Source organism: Theobroma cacao, chromosome 9 (assembly GCF_053813885.1).
Source record: "Theobroma cacao isolate CCN51 chromosome 9, ASM5381388v1, whole genome shotgun sequence".
Classification (NCBI taxonomy): domain Eukaryota; kingdom Viridiplantae; phylum Streptophyta; class Magnoliopsida; order Malvales; family Malvaceae; genus Theobroma; species Theobroma cacao.
The window spans coordinates 16666651-16688691 of NC_142647.1; the positions used below are offsets into that span (position 1 = coordinate 16666651).

At 31.4% G+C, this 22041-nt stretch overlaps 2 protein-coding genes and 1 long non-coding RNA gene across 11 annotated transcripts; all 3 read right to left on the minus strand.

Annotated features, from left to right (window-relative positions):
* Positions 1–351: 351 nt before the first annotated feature.
* LOC108663425 (uncharacterized) lies at positions 352–2131 on the minus strand. The gene is made up of 3 exons (XR_001929407.2): positions 2035–2131; positions 1305–1384; positions 352–457 (listed from the first exon to the last, which is right to left on the minus strand). It is a non-coding gene; the product is annotated as an uncharacterized LOC108663425 (long non-coding RNA).
* Positions 2132–4190: 2059 nt separating this feature from the next.
* CIA2 (chloroplast import apparatus 2) lies at positions 4191–8379 on the minus strand. Of its 9 annotated transcripts, none has more exons than XM_007014362.3 (4): positions 7905–8378; positions 6331–7365; positions 5461–5616; positions 4191–4577 (listed from the first exon to the last, which is right to left on the minus strand). In XM_007014362.3, exons 1-4 carry the CDS (start codon positions 7905–7907, stop codon positions 4569–4571), a joined length of 1203 nt encoding a protein of 400 aa, XP_007014424.3. In that variant the 5' UTR covers positions 7908–8378; the 3' UTR covers positions 4191–4568. The 9 variants fall into 9 exon arrangements, 5 of the variants coding, with proteins under 5 accessions (XP_007014424.3, XP_007014423.3, XP_017983581.2 ...); XM_007014361.3 differs by having other exon boundaries at positions 4191–4557; positions 7905–8377; XM_018128092.2 differs by having other exon boundaries at positions 4191–4557; positions 7592–8377.
* A 7447-nt stretch (positions 8380–15826) lies between these two features.
* Positions 15827–18611, minus strand: LOC18589402 (Tautomerase/MIF superfamily protein). Its single transcript, XM_007014365.3, has 3 exons — positions 18401–18611; positions 18105–18305; positions 15827–16182 (listed from the first exon to the last, which is right to left on the minus strand). Exons 1-3 carry the CDS (start codon positions 18509–18511, stop codon positions 16147–16149), a joined length of 348 nt encoding a protein of 115 aa, XP_007014427.1. The 5' UTR covers positions 18512–18611; the 3' UTR covers positions 15827–16146.
* Positions 18612–22041: the final 3430 nt, after the last annotated feature.

Genomic DNA, 22041 nt, shown 5'->3' on the forward strand with positions numbered 1-22041 from the left:
ATTACGAGTCATTTCCAAATCAGAACATAACATATTGTTTTCTGGCTCACAGGGACATTTTCGTTATTTTTCATCGAAAATCTCAAAACTTGCTAAAAATGTAATAGGTAAGCAAAAATATATATTTAGTGATTTAAAAACAAATTAAGTATCTAAAACGTTCATTTGAAGTGAAAATTTGACCATTTGAATATAATAAAAATATTCAATAAAATAAACTATTTTCTTGTAAAATAATTTTTATAAAGCTATCGGTAAATAATTCTTATAGCGTAAAAGTTAATTATATTCATATATACTATAAAGCAAATAACCAAAACATAAAATTACTTTTACAGCAACACATGGGCCCACATCTAACCAAAATGCATCGAAAGCTGAAAACCTACAGCTTTTGCCGATTCAAGTCAAAATGAAGGTCCTTGTCAAAGTCTGCTAACTATGAAATTCCCCGAGCCTGAAATGTGAGGAAATGAGGGTGGTGAGATTATAAAATCCCAGTGAGTAAATAGACACCATCTAAACTATCTAAAGGCGAGTAAATGGAGACGAATTAAAATAAGTCATCATACTGTAATTTCATTACCTTTCAGCTCATTTCAACCAAATAAACAAATAGGCTTATGATTTCCTGAAAAGCTTGGCTCGTGCCAAAAATTATTCTCATACTCAGTTATCAGGAATACCTTGATCGAGGGTTATCCCAACCAAGTCCGCCAAGGCTGTTAAATGTCTTTACATCCGAAATTTTAGCCATGCCTTAACGTTGGCTGAGTCTCACTCTCACGCGGGGGTCCACGTGAAGTGCACTCAAATCTTTACCTCAAGAAATACTTCATCCAACATCTCCCCCCGGAGGTAAATATATAATTGGGTTATCGTGCCCCTCTCATAGGCAGTCCACGGAAACCCCTACCACTGCAGTGACTATGGATTATTTTATCTATCACCTGATTTATAGAATCTTTTTCTACATGACATGACAATTTATCACAACCTAGCCTCTCAAGGCTGAATACACATACAAATAATTCTAACACCAAAAATCAGTTTAGCCATTCATGCTCATATATTGTCATAAGCCATTCAATTTAAAACCATTAATTTACAACACAAGCAGTCAGTCTCCAATTACTCTATTTTCAAAATCAGTATTCAATTTTCCAAAAAATTTATAAAATCATTTTATAAAATCACAATTTCTCCTAAAACATAATAATTTATCATTTAAACCCATTTTCCATAAAATCACACAATTGTATAAAACTACTCTAAATAATTAAGACGATAATAAGTTTACTCACAGTTCTAGGAGTTTATGTACTCATAATCCCAGTCTCCAAGCACAATCTCTGTACTTTTGCTAGTGTAATTTACTCACCACCTATCCATAATGTACAATACATAATTCACCACATCAATGCTTGACCATTATAAAATCAATTCAGGCTCGGTGTATATGCATGATATGATATGCAACTTATTCGACTACCGCTTAAATGTGGTGCTGACCTAATTCGGCCTATTACCCGAATAAATGATAATTGTGTCCTATTTGGCTCCAAATTGCTCCATTTCATTTCTAATATTTCAATTCACTTAATATAATTCCAATAATCTAAAATTTAGCCTAACAACCCTCACAATTCTTCTTGAAAATTTCGGCCATTGTGGTGCACTATCACTAAAAATTTTCCCATTCCATTTTCTCACCATAAATCATCATTTCATCAATTTTTTCAACCGATTCATTTGATCGCAAAATCAATTCATTACTTCTACACTTCACATAGGGTTCGACTATTGAAGGTTCATGGTGAAAATGGATTCTTTTCTTGTTGTTTTGTTTCTAAACATGCTTAACTAACTAAAAACACTAACATAACTTAGAATCAAATCAATCTAACATCATTCTCTCTCCATACCCATTTTGACCAGCCATGAATTCATCATGAAAACATGTAATTTAACAATGAAAATTAAGGAAAAATGCATGGGTAAGGTAAATCACTAGCAAAATAAAAAAAATTTTACCTTTGCTTGATCAAATCCTTGAATTCTAACACTTTCTCTTTGATTTTTCCCACCTATGGTTTGTTCTTCCTTGGTTTCTCTTCTCTTCTGGTTTGGCTGATCACTATGGGAGAAATGGGCTGATTTTTATGCCTTTTTATAAAGAAACAATAAAATAATAAAAGCATGACACATGGCATTTCCTTATTGGTTCAAATTTTAAATATTTAATTTTTAATTCTTTAATTCTCCATCACACATTTCTCATGTTTATCCATTTCCATGATGAATAAAATCCCTTGGTCTTGACAAGTGTCGGGGGTGAAAATTTACCGATTTGCCCCCGGAGTGACAAAATTACCATTTCGCCCCTATACTCCAAATTATACCGAAAATTAAAATTTTTCACTTTTAAACCTCAAATTATACTCCAATACTCAAATCATACTCCAATAAGTCAAATGGGGCCACAAAAAAAAATCTTTTCTAAAATTTTCATTTTGTCCCTAGGTGGCAAATGACCATTTTGCCCCTAGATAGTGAAAATTTCGGTTTGACTCCAAATTGATCCTCGAACTCCGAATTACCATTTTGAGTCATCTTTGGATTGTGAAACTCTTAATTTCACCTTAAAATTCTTATTTGAACTAGTTCGAGGCTTAATGGACTTAATGGTACCATTGGGGCAATATTGTCTTTTAACGATTTCTTGAACTTTCTAAATATGCAAACATTCTATTGAGCATGTAAATGAGATCGTAATTATTTTATAGAATATGGTTTGACAGATGCTTTGCTGACCAAGTTTTCTATGGACTATTCCTTTAGAGATTTTTTGACGAAATATTTAATTATCGACAAAATAACCTTTACTAACCACGATATTTCAAACTAATTATTGACCGAATTTTCTATCGAAAATCTATCAATATTTTAAATTACAGACAAAATTTTTCCTCAAAAATCCATTGGTATTTTAAATTACCGATAAAATTTTCTGTAGAAATTCCATTAGAATTTTAAATTATAGACGAAATTTGAACCTTTAGCGACAAAAATTTTTGTTGGCAAAAGTGTTAAATTTGGTAGTGAAAATGAAGTTATCTATTTGAGTAATGGTAGTTAGTCAATGATTGAACGTAATAGAAGAACAATGGTTTATTTGATTTTTCTTAAATAGTTCAAGGGCTTTTTAAAGCATTATTCCTTTAATGTTTGTTTTTATAAATCTAAATCATTTGTAAATTATATATTATTAGATATTAAATAAATTTTTTTATTCGAGTGCGAGTTCAAGTTATTTAATTTGGTGTCCATGAACACATAAAACAATTTGATTTGCATAATTAGGTAATTAACAGATTCGAATATTTAACGGATAATGTCTAGCATATTAGAGTATGAGTATAAAAAAAAATTAAAGTAAGAGTAAAGATAATATTTTTGAAATTTTATTCGAGTAGTTATAGGGTTCAGGTACCCTATAAATTAATAGGATTTGGGGTAGGTTACCTTCAAAAATATCGAGTACCATACTTGTTGACATCCCTAATCAATTCAGATGATATTAAAGACATATAAATTTAAATAATACTAATAAACATATAAAGAAGGAAAGCAAAATGAACAAACATAAAATGGTAAAGGGTTTCTTTTGTTATAGATTGATTATGTCTCAACAAAAAGGTTATCAATTATAATAATTTATGCCTTCTGGTTAAAAATATAGAGAAAGATAATAAGAAGAACAAAAATTTTACTAAAGTTAAAATTTTTTTTCTATATTATGATTTTTTTCTCCCTTCTTAATTTTTCTCTATTTTTATAAATATTCTCTTAAAAAAGATTCAGAATATAAATTTATAATTAAAAAATTATATAACTGCAATAATGTAGCATAATAAAAAATAATGAAAAATATAAATTTGAGATTTTTAAATTAATAGTTGTGTAATAAATTAATAATATAATTAGAGTGAATCGAAACTATTCTATAATCAAAGATATTTGATACATGATAATAAATCAGTTATATAATGTATTAAGTAAGCTTTGATAGGATTAAAAAAATAAAAGAGAGCATTTGAGAATTTGATTCATTAGGTGGTGTATGATTCCCTACTTAAAACGTAAAATTTAAATTTTCTTTCCCCTAAATCAAAAAAAAAAAAAAAAAAGAAAGGCAATTAGGTTATCATTATTGAATTCAAGTATTCAATTAATAGTATCTCTTGTAGGTGCTACTATCGACTTCAACCAAACCCTTTTTTTAACAAAAAAAGAAAAACAAAAGCGTTATCCAAAGACTAGAAAACAAAGAATAAGAAGGCAGGCAAAAACCTTGTTGGCCTATTTCTCTACATTCCTCTTCTTGAACTAGTAGTCTTCATCTCCTTAACTTCTAAGTTTTCAAGTGTACGGCAAAAGGTTTAACAAAATGAGAGAAAAAAAAAAAAAAAGACGCTAAAGCATTTCTTCTTTGATTTCTTTCCGTCCCCATTCCTTTTACCTTTCTCCAGAATTTGGCCTTCTTACAAATCGCCCCTGCAATATTATCAACAAACCTTCAATCCAAAAACACCAAATATCAGACAATGAAAGCAAAACAAAAACAAATGTTTCATGACTACACAAAAATGTTAAGATTTTAAAGGATTTGAGATTCAATTTCCTTTAATCTTTTTACTACTTAATTAAAATATTTAGATGAAATTCATTTGTAATTCTTAACATTTTTCAACAAAATTATGTCATGTATAAAGACTACTGACTTAGCATAAGGGATTTAGAGCTAATAATTTCTTCTTTTTTTTTTTGTGAATCGGGAGAAAATGGATTCTGCAAAAAATGCCTTTTTTTTTTCTCTTAAGTTTTCTCTAATTTTCTTACTTTCAATGTCCCTGTTAACATAATTATAAAAATTATTTGGTTACAGTTGGAAAATAATCCTAACTAGGTAAAATAAAATTATGAATAAGATTTCCCTTATATATATCAAGCAAAACATAAACTAATGGATTTGAGAACTTAATTCAGTTAGACCATTCTCCTCTTTAATTTATAATTACAACAGTGTGGGAATCAAGAGCGAAGAAAGAAACGTAAATAAGGTACAAAAGAGTTCCAATACAGACACTAATATGTACTACAAATCCTAAGATTAAATATTTTAATTGCAAAAAGAAAAACCCCTTATTTTTATTGTTAGCTATTTGACAAAGAAAAATAATAATAATAATTCATTCTTTATAATTTTTTTTAAATTAGAACCACCATGCCATATTTAATTAATCCCATTAAACTCACGTTCCATTTTTAAATATTAGATAAAAATAAATTGTATATATAAAATAATTAAAAAAAGAAGAAACAAACAAAATAGGCAACAGGACCGCACACAGTGAATGAGAATAGACGAAGAAGCATTACTTAGAAATTAAATCAAACCTTCATTCTGGGCCGTCTATCAGCATTGACCTTTCTGACTTGATACCTGATCTTCTTAGAGAAGAGGCGCGTACGCCGCTTCTCTTTGTAGCGAAGCACGCTAGCCTCTCTCACCCCTCCACCGTCCGAGAATAAATCGATCTGCGCCAGCCTGGCCTGCCGCAAAAGTTCATTAAAGGAAATAATTCAGTGCCTCGCACCCCAGCTCCAATAAATAAATCAGTCGTTGTCATATATATACAGACAGGTACCATTCTATTAGTCAATACCAAAAATACTCCATTTTCTTAGACTTTATATTATATTAATATTATAATATTTTAAATAAAATTTATATGTTCTGTTTAATAAATGTCAAAAAATAATATATGAACAAAAAGAATGAAACGAAAAAGAGTATTACCCTAAAATAAACCTGAAAACGACACTACACCACAAGATAATGGGTCTTTGAAAGGGAAAAGCTTAAGAAAAACAAATCCCCATCTTTTGAAACCTTTAAAATCAGGAAACTTTTATTAAAAAAAAAAAGCAAGAAAAGAAAGCATAAAAGGTCAGCTCCTCGCGAGAGCAGTGGATGGAAGCCTAGGCACCCCACTGACTCATTCCCCTTTTCTCCCTCCATACTAACTAAATTAGACAACACTAAAATGGCACATTTGAAACAGCAAGTCAGAAAACCACAACAGTTCGTAGTACTGGAAATAAAAAGCTTTTGCTGCAGAAAGTGGTGATGCTTTTATTTAGAACCATTGCTACACCCTACGGACAGACCCTTCAGACACTTAACAAACTATGCTATAAATAGAAGGGGTTTCCAAATTGCAATCACTGAAATTTTGATTTCCCAGCGGGTCATGAGAAACATACATAGACATCATTTCCAGCAACTTCAGGCCCTGGAGATTCCTCGGCGAAGGGCGAGCCACGGTCTGACCAGGCATTCACCACCTCATCGTAATTCAATTTCAATTGCAACCCTGCATTTGGATTTGGCTTCGGATTTTCTTTAGGCATTGCCGAACCCTTCGCCTCCGTCACAACAATTGGTTTCTCCACCTTCTTTTTCTTTTTCTCTGCTCTGCTGACCTTGGTGTTAGTTTTTGGTGAGATTTGTAGCACATCTACAGTAGAAAAATTCCACCAATTCCCCTCATTAACATGTCTCAATGCTCTTACTCCCCTCCTTAATCCGAACCCCAACCCAAATTCAAATTTCGCGCCAAATCCTAATCCCATGGGATTCCCATAGCATGAACCAATTTGGCTGATTTGGGCACCGTGACATGTGCCATTGGACTCATCCAATGTCTCCTGATTGACGCTAAGGTTCCCCATAATGCTATCAATACCTCCCTCGATTTCCTCATCAAGAATCGACTCTGCGTCGAAATCTTCCTGGAATTCAGTGCTGAATCTCATTTCCATGGAACCTCCTCCTCCATGGGAATTGACTTCTCCGCTACTACTTTGCCAGGACTTGTCACAAAAATTCACGACTTTTGGCTCAATTAGGCAACTGGGTTTTTCTCGGATTGGCTGATTCTGGAGCAAGACACCAGAGTCGTCAATTACACGGAAAGGCAACAATAATTCAGACGATTCATGGAAGAAAGAGTCCTGAGGCTTGGTGAATTTACGTGGCTTTGCAAGGTTTTTGGAGGAAAATATATTGGGATAGGCAGTGGAGAGGAGGGCCGCAGCTTCGTTGTAGGTTTGGTTGGGGCGTTTTCGAGGGGTTCGTGGTTTCCGAGTGGAGATTGCAAGGGGGGAATTGCTGGACTCAGAGAGAGTTGAAGAAGGTGAAGAAGATGTGTGAGAAGTTCTGGTTGAAGAGGATGAAGATTTTATTATTTCAAGGTCTAATGCATAGGTCCTGCCGCCTCCGCTTAAACACGAAGACATCTGCAGATAATAACAAGGGGAGAAAACTTAAAAATTGTACGAGAATTCAAGTTCTACACCTCTGTGAATTAATGTGAAAAAACAAGAAATTCAATACCAAAAACCATCGACAAATAAAGCAGAAAGTGTGAATTAGCAAGACAAAAGTAGCTAAGGTTCAAATTTCAGGTTTATGCCCTTAAATTCAGGGTTGCTACAAGGCAACAAGCAGATCTAGAATAAAAACCTCGGGAATTCAAGGGAAACCCATTTGAGGAGCCATCGTTCTTTGGGGGAGAAAATTCTTAAGGCTCGATTGCAAAAACAGCTAAAATTTTCACTCTTTGTTGGTTCCTGAATTGGAAAAGAAATTATGCCCCTTGAAAAAGGTGCAAAACCCTAAACCCCCTGGAAGCACAAGAGTCAAAGGTTCCTGGATTATAAAAAGAGGAAAAAGCCCAAACCTTTATGAATTGAAGTAGTAAACATGAACACCCTAGGACACTGAACCCCAATTAAAGAAATATCTATAGGCAGAACTGAAAGGGAATATACCATACCATTTTTTTTCTTTTTTTCAAAACAGGAATCCAATTCCGAAGAAGAATTCAAAAACCCCTCAAAACCACTCCACAGTGTAAACTAAACAAATAAACAACAGAATTCTAAGCAACAAGCATATTCTTTTTCCTTTTCCCAAGACTAATGTTTCACCTAGGAAACAAAGGGAATTACAAAACCCTAGAAGAAGCCCATTTATGCAGGTTGCCTAGGTTTCGGGCAAAGGGAATGGAAAGGAGGAGCAAAAATATCTAGGAGAGAGGATAGTTAGCCAATAAGAGTAAGATTTGAGCTGAGGAAATAAAAGAGAAACAAATGAAGAGATAAAAAGAAGAAAGTCTTTTAAGCACAAGGAAGAGAAGGAGGAGCAGAGTAGGTCACGAGGAGGAAACAGCAAAAAGGGCAAGAAAGATCCGTTAAATATAAATGGCAGGAGCTCTGGTCTGCCTCTGCCTGGCTCTCTTTTTTCTTTTTCGATTTTTAGAGCTTGGAATGTGACTTATACTAAAGAGATAGACAACAGAGGAAAAGACAAAGCTAGTTTTCTCTAGGGTGGGGACCGCTCAATGCTAGTTTTCTCTGGGGACCGCTCATTTTTTTCTTTCTCTCTTTCTTTCTTTCTTTCTTTCATTCGCTCTCCATCCCGATTACCTGCCTCGGCAGTTCAATTATTTTATATTGCTCTTTTACTATACTAACCTCCCTGCCCATTCTTTTCTTTTGGTACTACTTGCTCAACGTTAAAGTTGAAGAATGAGTATAGGAAACATTAATGTCATCTAGAACAACCTTTTCAATGGACATATTGCCAAATAGAACATGAAAAATGACCTGAATATGAAAATTCAATGTCAAACCCATCTTTAAAAATGATAATATTTTATGAAATGCATATTTATAGAATCTAATTGGATGCTTTATTAACAATTTATTTCGACACGATGGTGCAGTAATTAAAAACATTAACGAGTAAGATATCCGTTATTTTTCAGATATCTTAACTCGAATCCTATTATTTTGTAAAATACTCAAATTACATAAATATTTGATTAAAATTTTAAATTGCTACTCAAACCCTTACCATAGTATCCCAAACACCACTCCTTTTAACTCATTTTTTATGTATATTATTAATAAAAATTAAATTAATAATTTAAAATTAATTCATAAAAAATAAGTTAAAGTTTAAAATCATATTTAGAACAATTAATAAATTTTAATAAATATTACATTAATTATATAAAACTTATAAATAAAATATATATAATTAAAATTTAATATTAAAAATTATTATTTATAATTAAGTTAAGATAGTAGTGTTACTACTTGAATTTTATTCGAATTTGATAACAAGATATCCTAATATTACTTAATCGGGTCATGTAATGCATCTTATTATAAGATATCCATTAACATCTACAGTAATGCTTTTCTTTTCTTTTTCAGACCATAATTTGGTCATCGACAGTAATTTTTATTTTTAAGAAATAAAAAAGCATGGGTGATAAAAGAAGTGTGGCATTTCTGATATTCCAGGGACGAAACATAGGGCATTTGAGTAAGCCAACCTTGTAATCCTAATGATGGGGCAATGTTGGATGGACTGGGTTGGATTAATCCAGGTATGCCACCCACAACTCCTGCAACACTCTTTGGAGATTTATGGGAAGGGTTTCTTATCTACTGAGATGGCAACATCTCATTGGCTGCTCTGGATTTTTTAGGGCTGAGGTGGCGTGTCCTTTAGTGGTTGGATGATTTTCACGTGTCTCAGGGGAAGGGGGTAGGGTTTTTGGACATGTCAGAAATGCGATGATTGATTGAACCTTTTTGGTGTCTTTTGCCGCTATTTGAGTGGCAGATGCTAATCAAACGTTGGGCTTATTACGTTCATTGGCTTCTGATTACAAAAATCGAACCATTTTAACGAGTTTTGCAAATCTGCCCCTGCATTTTTGTTTAACTCGTTACTCCCTCCCTATACATTAATCTAAATCCCTTTTCTTTCATCCTTATCCAACATCTACAGATCTACTGTGTTGTCTTGGGTATGATTGAAAGAAAATTAAACCAATATAAACAATTACATAGATTCAAAAATCAAAACTAAGTACCTTTTGCCGTAATTTTTCAACTCTAGTTAATGTATAGTAGAATTGACAATTTATGTTTTCATATCTTAACTTTATCGTGTAAGTATAAGCTATTAACAATTATATGGATAAACACAAATATGAATATGAATACGACACGATTAATTACTTTTGTTAGAATATTAAACATTTATACAAATATGTTTCATAAATGTGCAACACGATACATTGTAGCTAACACGTTTATTATATGTATCAAGTTAAATTTTATACTACACGATATGATTTGTTTATAAGATTAATGCAATTTAAATTTATATTATTTAAAATTGTTTACATGAGCCATTAAAAAAAAAAAGTTGTTTAGACAATTAACACACAATTAAAATGATTAAATTAAAATATGTAAAATTAATATACAATTTTATTATTGAAATTTATAATAAAAAATTATATATTATTTAAATATAATAAATTCAACATTAATAAATCTTAATCAATATAAAAATATTAGTATTAATATAGATCAATAAATAGGTCTTAACTATATAAGTGCTAAATATGTTTACACAACACTTGAATACGATTAAATAAATAGGTAATTAACAGGTCACAAGTTATACAGATAAAAGATAATTCGATTAACTAATCGTAACTTAAATAGATTTGAAATGAATTGAGCGGGTTTGACACAAATTAAGATAAGAATCATTTGTATCTTAACCGTGTTAATAGGATTAATACACGACTAGTTTAAATCCAAACCAACTTAAATTTGTGTTGTCATGTCATATACAAAATTACTAAATTTAATTTACAAGCATATCCCCTTGTAATTCCTTGATTCAGCCTTGGCTAACAGTAAAAGTTTATTGTCCCTTTGCCTATTTGGGTTGAACATAAAGGAAGAAAAAGAAAGGTCCATGTATCTGATAAAAAAGAAAACAAAGCAACTAGTTGTTAAATAGTAATGATAAAAGAAATTTTCTTAATAGAAAGCAAACAATATCGACATTCCTTAGAAATTATAGAAAAAAGTAGCTAATACTAATTCTTAACATAATTGTTTGGAAAATATCTTCAAAGTGAAAAGCCGAGTTGTAAATCTTATGGGTTAAAAAGGTAGTTTCAAAGAATGTTTGGGTCCCTAGTATAAATAGTCATAAGTTTCCTATTCTCATGCTAATAGTTAATACCATACAAATAAAATATAAAATAAAAGATCAGGATGTCATCCAATTATCAATAGCTTGCACTTTCTAGACCTCAGAGTCAAAGCCCTTTTGTTCTTAAGATATTTTACTAAACAACCACATATTTAGGCATTTGGCACATTAAGATATTAGCTTCTTTAAAAATAAAAATACAGATATTTAAAACTAAATATCCATAAATATATATGTATATAAATACACTTCTTTATTGTTTCAACAAATATCTCCCTTGTCCTTCGATTTACTAGCATAACCTGAAACTTTTCTAGACTCTTATATTAAAAAATTAATTTTCATAAAAGATATTTAAAATTAATTTTAAATTTGGACTCTACTGAAAAAATGAAAAAAATTAAATAAAAATGTGTGTGTATATATATTGTAAAAAAAATTAACGAGATAGATAAAGTATTCTTCCTCTCTCATTAAAACATAGAAATTGAAATTACATCCCTTATTATATAACATCAAGATAAATTGCGAAAGATAACTGAAACAAAATCAATAAATTAGTCGAGATTCTTATTTTTCCTATCACTGATTTGATTTAATTATAAAAGATTGTTTTATTTTGCATTTTACATATTAGAGATAAGGTAATTTGACAAATGTAGAGGACAATATAAGAGTTTGAAATATATATATTTGAAGAAGGAATTTGACAAAGACATATCCTCTTGGACCTCTTCTTTATGGCAACAAAGCATGTCCTCAAATTGTATTCACTCAGAACGATTGACAACACCTTATCTTTACAAAGGATGAGTTGGAAATCTCATGACCTTTAGAATTGGATAACCCCTGGCAGCTGGGTTTTAACTTTCAACACTAGAAATTTCACGACACATGTGACTCATTCTTCTCCACACCAATAAGCCTCTTTATTTGGTTATCATGTTTTATCTGTTAACATTGCATGATGGGCGTAGAGAAAATTTTAAGATCTAAAGTCTTCAAAGGCTTTAATTGTCATTCTCGTCAGCATGACCTAATCTTCATAATCCAATTACTCTTGGACACATGGTTGATTTTTAAAGTGTTTGATGAATATAAATCTTCGATACTAGAAAATATAATTTTTTTTTGACATGATTGATTTCGTTGAAAATATATAGTATTACCTTTATCCACAGGTTTTTGATGAAAATTATTCTCTATTTTCCATATGTATTTTAGGTAAAAATTTTTGACAGATTTAATTTGATTAAAAACTCATTTGGTGTCAAATCATTTTAAATGGTGTGGAATTTTGTTGAAAGGTTTCATCGAAAATATCCCCATCTTACATTATTCGATTAATTTTCAACGAAAAATTCGATTGAAATATATTGACAAGGAAAAAAATAATTTTTTTGTCATATCTGTAAAATTTTTCCTAACGGAAATTTATTGGGAAAAAGACCTGAAAAGAAGATTAAACTAAAAACTAATTGTGAAGATAACGATGATCACGGGCTTTAGCATGAAGATCATGTTCTTCATGCTATCTGATAAATTGTTGTACTTTATCTTTTACTATTTTAATCTAGTTAATATTATGCTTGTTATTACCCATGCTCGGTGTTATTGGATGATTCCTCGATTTGTTTTAAAATTTTCTAATTAACTTGCATATTTTGTTACGCTATATATATTACAGTTACGATGGTTTATTCGAAACCAAAAGGTAAATGTAGAGTTGCATCGATCCCTCGCCATTTGCTCGTGGAGGCACACTCTTCGGTCAATCCATCCATTGAGCGAGCGGTGAATCCACCCATGGAGGCACCTTCTTTGGTTGATCCATCCACTGAGCCATTGGTGAATGTGACTTTGGCCCCCTTTTCCTAAAGGATCTAAAGACACAAATATAGGGGGCAATGGAGATGGCACGTCAACAAGGATGAGTATTAGAGGGCTTAGCCAACAATTGCCGACACCAACAAATCCGGACCAGGAGTTGCATTTGACACCTCTTAGAGAGAGAGAGAGAGAGAGAGAGAGAGAGAGAGAGAGAGGGGGGTAAGTTAACTTGTTTAATAATGAGATAGCTTAATAAATTATATATTTTACTATCAAACATTAGTTTTGGTAATTTTGTATAGGACAGGACAGCACGACACGAGTTTAAACGTCATTTGATTTTAAATTAATTGTATTTCGTGTATTAATAATGTCAATACAGTTTAGACATAAATAAATTATGTTAAATTCACTTAATTTGTCTAAGACACGATTAATTAATCATATTATCATGTATCAGTATAACCTTGACCCATTTATTACTATTTATTTAATCATGTTAGTGCACCGTTAAAAATCATTTATTGATCCATATAAATATTAAAATTTTTATAATGATTAAGATTTATTGATATTGAATTTTATTATATTTGGTAAATATTATGATATTTATAATAGAATCATATTTTACTTGTACACATTTCAATTTAATCATTTAAATTGTGTTAATCGTATAAATCGTGTAAATAGGTTATAAATCGTATAAATTTTAATTGTGTTAATCGTGTTGTGTTGTACAAAATTTAACTCAACACATTTTATTAAATGTGTTAACCGTGTCATATTCTACGTTTATTAAATACGTGTTTAAGATCTTGACACGATTAATTAATTATGTTATGTTCGTATTTACTAGTACAATTACTAATACTATGACACAATTAAAACAAGAATACACTAATTGTCAAGTCTATCCAACATGCATACTTTTATTGTGTGATCTTGGAGACAAGAGTCAACACAACAATTACTAGAATAATGAAAAACAATTTAATGGCCCCATGGTTGATATGGAGGAAAGTTCTCAATGATATCAAGAAGCTAATGTGAAAGAAATTTGGGATATTAAGTGTGTTGTTGAATTAATACATGTTTGTTTATTTTCATCTATATGCGTGAAGATGATGATTTGTTTACCCTTATATTTTATGTTAGGATAAGTTTATGTGGTCCATAGCAGAGGCTCCTGTGGTTCGACAAATATGGGAAAGGATTTATAAGGATGACTTGAAAAACATGTTGGGAAAAAAGAGACAAGATGCAATGGAAAAGGCTGGTGTCACTAATTGCAAAGGAAAGTGTAGGTCGTGGATTAAACAAATACTTGGGATGCCTTTATTGATAATAAATGGAATATTTATCAATGACAAAATAAATCCAAGAAAGTAAGCAAAAACCTCTTAATGTATGGAAAAAAAAGCATTACGAAGCACACCAACGGTTCATTTCTTTGTTTTGTTTATACAAAGAAGATGGTATGAATTATTTTCACTAAATTCCTAAAGAAAGCTTAATTGATTATAGTGCTTTATATTAATAATTTTTAAGGAAGTTTTAATTAAATTTTATCATATTAATAATTAGCTCGATGTTTCTTTGAGTGTTATTGTAAAGGAATGCAATCGGTCTGGTTGGAACGACCAATTACATTTTCTGAAGTGTTCAACCACATACATAAACATTTAGCAAGATGTAATAATTTTGTGGATATCAAATCAAAATATATTAGTGTATATGAATTTTTTGACTGATTTACGCTTTTAATTCTTGACTATGGTTACTTTAAATATATAGTTTTCCCTTACTCAAGTATGTAAATGATAATATTTTAAACTAGTTGTAAAAAAATCTTGACAATGGTTACATCTTCAACCCTAATAGAATCATTTTACAAGAAATTAGTTGTAACGTTTTATAATTACTGTTGATGGATTATGGTTACAAAATGATTCTATTAGGGTCGAAGATGCAACACATTATGGATGGAATTTTGTTCTTAAAACACATGGTTTTCGGCAAATTTTCTACGAAATTTTGATGATTTTCCGACAGATTTTGGACAAAGTTTCTATGATTTCCAACGGATTTTGGGTAAAGTCAAAATGGAGGAAAGAGGAAGAAAATTAAGGCTAATATATATATATATATATATATATATATATATATATATATATATATATATATGTGTGTGTGTGTGTGCGCGTGTGTGTGTCTCAATTTTATTTGCTACCGAATTGGGTTGTAAAACCTAATTCTATTTAGTTTCTTACAATCTTAAACTTTTTAAATTCGGTAGAGATGAACTCCAATTTTATTCCTAAATATAACAAACCACACTCACAGTTAGTTTAAATCTCTCCTATAGTATTTTGCTAAATAACTTTATCCAAAAGTTTCAACTTGCAAGAGTAACCTTTAATCTTTAATTTACAATTACATTTGATTAATTAAGTAGGGTATGTTGAAATTGTAACTCAACAATCATTAAAATGATAATGACACATCGGTATTGATACCTATGATACACTTAAGCTCCCTTACTCTCTTTTTAAAGGCTTTTCACATGTTTTGACTTCCCATTTCAATCTAAACTTCTAAATGACTATGATTTCAACTAGAATTATTCAAATGAGCTGGAAATAACATTATTTCATGATTTTGGATAAAATTAATGACTTTTTCTAAATACATGTTTATATATGAAATGTAGTTCATATAAAAATTTTTCCTTTTAGCTTACTCCCTTCCCCTATTTGCTCGTTAAGTTTTTATAACCCATACATGTAAATTCTATTTTGTTTTCATATTCTTGAGTTAGCTTAGATCGTGATCTTGAAGGAATCCTCAAGTCTTGCTTTTGGTAGGCACACCTAGAGGCCTTTCATGAAGCCTTCCTGTATCATGTCATGTTCTGCTGATGACTCTACTTTTGCTTATGTTTATTACAGTGATTCAGATTGAGGTAATGTCTCAAAGGAGAAAGTCTACAGCTGATAAAAGATATAATACTATCCCACGCAGACATGATTCAACTTGCAACGCTTTCCATTTCAGCCACTCAGAAAGTTGATCAAACGCAAACTACGATCCTGCACAGGTATGATTCAACTGGGAATGCTTAATTTCCATGGATGTATACCCATTTGAGCCAGTCAGAAAGTCGAACCATTAAATCCAAAATATGAGCGCTGGACCAAGAAAAAAAGTGAATATTTAGGTGAGTTACTAAAACTGATAGATGTATTACAAGAAAATTATGCCATTGTTCTTCCACTTGGTTAATTTTGGCATGCTGAAAAAAAAAAAGGGAAGGAAAAAAGAAGAAGAAAACACTCAGGCTTTACAGGAGGTTCTAAGTTTCTAACAAACAGATGAAGAGAAAAGGCATAGTTGTGTTTCAGCACCAAGAAAACCACTAGTAACTCCATCCACCAAAACGTAAAGTCATTCAATGTATATTATGGATTACCAAGATATAAATGCAAGTCCAATTTAGATTAAATTGCATTGCTAGGTTCCACTAGCCTGACGGTACATTATAGTTCTTTAGATCTAGCTTTCATAAATACAGATATTTGCATATAGATGCACATTTGCACATATATATGAACAAGCATGCAAATAGACAGATACTTTGCACCTTGAACTAGCATGTGACCCTATTGGCATATATAGAATTATATGTTGAAGTTTTGCAATGATTCAACATCAGAAAAGTCGAAATATCTTGTTTCTTTGCAAAGGTTCAGCTAGCATACTTCATCCTCAGATGAAGCTAGAAAAAGAAATCAAAACTTCAAGTGTACAAGGTTCCTGTCTTGAGTTGCCTTGGTATGTTTGTTCACAGGACCTTGTTATCCATCCACTCAAGAAAGTGTAAGATATTATGTCCCTCCTCTGGTTCATCAATTTTATATGTTTGCTACAACTCAGCCCTCTCAAATAAACTTGTGCACATGAAATTAGTTATACCATGAAAAATTATCACTTGTTATTTCTAACATCCTTAAGTAAGGAGACAGCACTAACATTTGCAAACCTATCAAGTATTAGGTAAAGGAGAAAAATGATGCCTAATTTCCAAGTCCTAAAGCGAAAACATCCTAGCAAAAATCCACAACTAAGTAAGCTGGATTCTTTGTTCACTCATAATTAATTTTTTGACAACAAAATCATCATTTAAAAGCTAACTAAAATGGTCACTTTAAACTGACTACAGCTCCAAAGTGCATCTCACTAATCACAAATACGTAATTGCTTATTTCTCTACATTTTCTTCTTTAAAATGGAGATTTCATTACTCCACTTTTTTGAATTTTAATTACGAACAATGGTCAAAATATAAGCAGCTTAAATGGAAAGACAATAAAATTCTCAGAATCACTTGAAATGACTAAAACAGAAGCTAGAAATATCTTCAGGCTAATAATTTACAAGGTATTGACCTTGTTCTCATCAGTAAAATACATTTTATTTTCCTCCCTAAACATGCATGCATTATGGAGAATAGAATTAAACCATAGAAGAAGCCTCTCCAAAAGCTAAAGAGCATAGTTTGCTCGTAAGCTTCCATAGAATATAATAAAAAGGGTGATATACAACAATTGGCTTATCTTTGCCTCCCTATAAAATTAAAGGGTATGCAACAATAATATTTTGGCTAGGATTGAATTAGAAACAAGTTAATGTAATTTGGGTGTGAATTATTAGTATATGCTTGGATAAATGTATTTATTTGCATAAAAAATATTCTAAATTCAACAGAAATACCAACATTAAATCAAACAGAAAATCTGTTTTTTAAAAGAAAAATAAATTAAAACTACTCTCCCATAATTACACGGCTCATTTGAATATGAAATCCAATCTGGGAAATACAGAGTCCTACATTTTTTTTTCTTTATACTGCCCAAGGCCTTGATTGAGAAAATTATACTAGAATGTTCCAAAAACAACCATTGTTTTCTTCTTAATGATTTTCAATAAAAGAGAAAAATAATCCATCAACACTACTTTGAAGGATATGACATGAGATTTTCAACAAATGTCTCAAAGTAAAACAAAGGGAAAAAAGGAAAAAATGAAAAGAGTAAAAGTGAAGCAAATAGACCTGAACATCGTAGAATTTGATGTAGAAGCGAGAAGCATCAATTGAAAGCTTGGTTTGAAGAATATCAGCAATAGTTGAACTCAATTTGGAATTAACAGAAGGCCCAAGGCCCCCAATAGAAATCAATTCTCCGTAAGCAGCGGGGGCTTCCGTCCCAGCAAATGCCATTGGTACTCCGCCATTAACCAGAATCATCACGTACTGTTAACCCATTTTAATGCAACAAAAGGGGTACTTAAATAAAGCCATTACAGATAAGAAAATGATTTGAGAGACAGAGAAAAGCAAGAACTAACGGATTCAGGTTTGCCAATGGTTTTGGCAACAGCTTTGGTGGCGTCCTTGAGGATGTCAGAGGTTGTTACTGCGTCCACGGGTACGTTGGTGTATATATTCAAGGTAGGCATTTTCTTCTTCTTCCAGTGTTAGCGGCTCAAGCAAAGCTTATATGAAATGGGTGGTGTGTAAGAGAATATCTGCTTTCCCACTATCTCCTCTGTTACACATTTGACATCAATTTATAATTAAATTATACCCGAACCTAAGGTGGCTTATGGTAAGTTTATCTGTTTTGTTTGTTTTCTTCTGAGTAAAAATGTCAAACCCTACTTTGTAAAATAATTATAATGTCATTCACATGCTCGATAGAATGTTAGTATATTTAGAAAGTTCGAGAAATCGTTAAAAGATGATATTGCCCCTAATAGTATCATTAAGTCGATTAAGTCTCGAACTAGTTCAAATAGGAATTTTAAGGTAAAATTAAGAGTTTCACAGTTCAGAGATGACTCAAAATGGTAATTAGGAGTTCGAGGATCAATTCGGAGTCAAACTGAAATTTTCACTATCTAGGGGCAAAATTATAATTTTTCCATCCATGGACAAAATTTGAGATTTTGAGAGAATTTAGATCGCATTTGACAAATTGGAGAATGGTATGAGTATAAGGGATGAAAAATATGTCTATGGACAATTTTTCAGTTTTTGGGGTAAAAATGTAATTTTTCACTTTACGGGGGCAAAAGTGTAATTTTTAAAAATTTACTCCACCAAAACTTTGAAAAAGTCTAGAAATTTCATGGAAGACATGGATAAGTGAAGAGGATTGAGTGGTAGAAAAAGAAAGTCAAAAAGATGGCTAGAAAAAAAAAATATTCAAAAGGTAAATAAAATAATAATATTTTATTAAGCCTATTAAAAGGCTTGAAAATTTCAGAATTCTTCATTGGGATGGTCAGCCAAAACCAGCAGGAGAGAGAGAGAAATAAGAACAAACCCTAGAGTGAGAAAATTCAAAGAAAAAATGTGATTTTTCAAAGAATCAAGTGTTTAAAGGTATGATTTTTTAAGCTTAGCTTAAGATTTATCATTTCCATGCATTTTCCTATCATTTTCCATGGTTGAATCATGTGATTTGATGATGAATTCAATTCTGAAAAAAATGGGTTAGGAGAGAGAAACTTGTTAGATTAATTTGATTCTAAGTTATGTTAGTGTTTTAAGTTAGTTTAGTATATTCAGAAACAAAACAACAAGAAAAGAATTCATTTTCCTCAATTACCATTATTGACCAAATTTTCTAGGGAAATATTGGCTGATGATCTTGATGTTTATTTGAGGAATTATGATGAATAATGAGGAATTATGAGCCTAGAAAAATAATGGGAATTTTCGGAGCAAAAATATGAATTTTTACTCATTAGGGGTATTTTCGTAATTTGCTATCAGGACTGATAATTTGCACCACACTGAGGAACATTAAGTCAATTTGGGTGAAATTGAGGTATAGAAACTGAAAAAAATTAATTTGAGATTAAATTGGACGCGTTAGTAATTTAATCGGGTAATAGACCGAATTAGGTCAGCACCGCATTTAAGCGGTAGTTGGATAAGTTGCATGTCATATCATGCATATATACCAAGCCTGAATTCATTTTATAATGGTCAAGCATTGGTGTGGTGAATTATGTATTATACATTATGGATAGGTGGTGAGCAAATTACACTGATAAAAGTACAAAAATTGTGCTTGAAGACTGGGATTAGGAGTGCATCGACTCCTAGAACTGTGAGTGGACAATTTATCGTCTTAAATATCTAGAGTAATTATACTTGTTTGATGTTTTTATTGAATGGTGAGCTTAAATTATAAAATATTATGTTTTCTAATTAAAATATTTTTTTAATAAAAATGAGATTTATACTAGTTTTGAAAACTAATATTGTTTTGGGAAAATTGAGTATATGGAGACTGTGTTAAAATTTATGATTTTATATGTTATTGAAATTATGGCTTATGACACTATGGTAGCATGATGGCTAAATTTTTGAGGTTGGCATGAAATATATTAACAGTTTTGGATTGGTCTTGGTAGACTGGATTACATTTTATTCGCCATATTATGTTACTGGAATTTTTATGGGTCTGGTGATATATTAAACGGTCACTGTAGTGGTGGGGGTTTTCGTGGACTACTTATGAGAGGAGCACGGTAACTCAATTATATATTTACCTCCGGGGGGAGATGTTGGGTGAAGTATCTCCTGAGGTATGATTTGAGTGCACCTCACGTTCGGGCCACCACGTGAGAGTGAGACTCAGCCAACGCCAAGGAACGGCTGTGTGTTAGATGTGAAAACATGTTTATGGGTATGGGTCATTGAACAGCCTTGGCGGTCTCAGTGGGATACCTTGACGAAGGTACCCGCGAGAATGATTCTGGCAGGGGCCAAGTTTAAGAAATTCATAAGCTGGGAAATTTTGATGAAAATAAATTATTTGGTATAGATTGAAACGAATTTTGTGTTATGAACATTATTGAGATATAACGTTTTTATATTTTCTCCATCTACTCGGCTTTAGATGCTTTTGATGGTAATTGTTTACTCACTGGGATTATTTAATTTCACCCCTCTTTCTATCCATTTTTCAAGCTCAGGACAGTTTGTTGATAGTTGATTAAGACGAGAATTAATCTCGGAGTTGCATCATAGGAAGTAAGGGTTCGTAGCTCTACACCTTCCTGGGTAGTTGAGGGCCCACGTGTCACTGTAAACGAAATTTCATACTTTAATTATCTTTATTACCATATGAATAAATTTATTTTACTCTTACGCTACAAAAGTTATTTTAGGAAAACTTTGAAAATATTATGTTTTAAGAAAATAGAATATTTTATTTAATGTTTTTATTATATTCAAATAGCTATAATTCTACTTTAAACGAATGTTTTAGACTTCAAAATTTAATTTAAATCATGAAATATGTGTTTCCACTTACATATTACATTTTTACGGATTTCGAAATTTTCAAAAAGAAAAAGAAAAAAAAGAATGACGAAAATGCCCCTATGAGCTAGAAAATAATATTTTATTGTTTTAAGTCGGAAACAATTTATGATTTCTTGAAATGCGAGATTTAATAACTGTCGCTCACCGGGGAGATGCGAAAGTTGATGTTAAGCCTTGCGGGATTTCGATCGGCATTCGGGGTAATGAGTGCTTATCGAGACATCGCGGCGGTTGTCACGGGTTCGATGGGAGTTTCGGGTCGTGACAAAAAATAAAAGTATTATTTCTATTTTTTTAAAAAAATAATGTTTAGTGATATTCCTGTTATAAGAAACTTTTAAAATAAAAATATAAAAACATATTTGGTAATATAATATATTTGTTTTTGTTATATACTAACTTGAAAAAAATATAACAAAATGAAAAAACAATTAAGCCATATAAATTATCCAATATGGAAAATACCATTCAAAACTTGCACCAAGAAGTAAGAATATAACCGAATACATAAGATTCAAAGAAAAAAGTGGCAATTAAAACAATGACTTTAAAAATTAACATTTAAACCAATCATTTGCTATGAACATTCGTCCAAATTTGGTTCGTAATCTCATCTTTCATAGGGGCCATTTGACGAAGTCGGCCA

What these genes read in the sequence shown, in the direction of transcription:
- CIA2 (XM_007014361.3), bottom strand. An exon ending in TTGCTGGAAATGATGTCTAT is followed by an intron (nt 5,617 to 6,330) that starts GTATGTTTCTCA and finishes CTTTTGCGGCAG; the next exon opens with GCCAGGCTGGCGCAGATCGA. An exon ending in ATAGACGGCCCAGAATGAAG is followed by an intron (nt 4,558 to 5,460) that starts GTTTGATTTAAT and finishes ATAATATTGCAG; the next exon opens with GGGCGATTTGTAAGAAGGCC.
- LOC18589402 (XM_007014365.3), bottom strand. Translation starts at nt 18,511, where the DNA reads ATGCCTACCTTGAATATATACACCAACGTACCCGTGGACGCAGTAACA. An exon ending in CCATTGGCAAACCTGAATCC is followed by an intron (nt 18,306 to 18,400) that starts GTTAGTTCTTGC and finishes ATGGGTTAACAG; the next exon opens with TACGTGATGATTCTGGTTAA. An exon ending in TCAAATTCTACGATGTTCAG is followed by an intron (nt 16,183 to 18,104) that starts GTCTATTTGCTT and finishes TTCTTGGTCCAG; the next exon opens with CGCTCATATTTTGGATTTAA.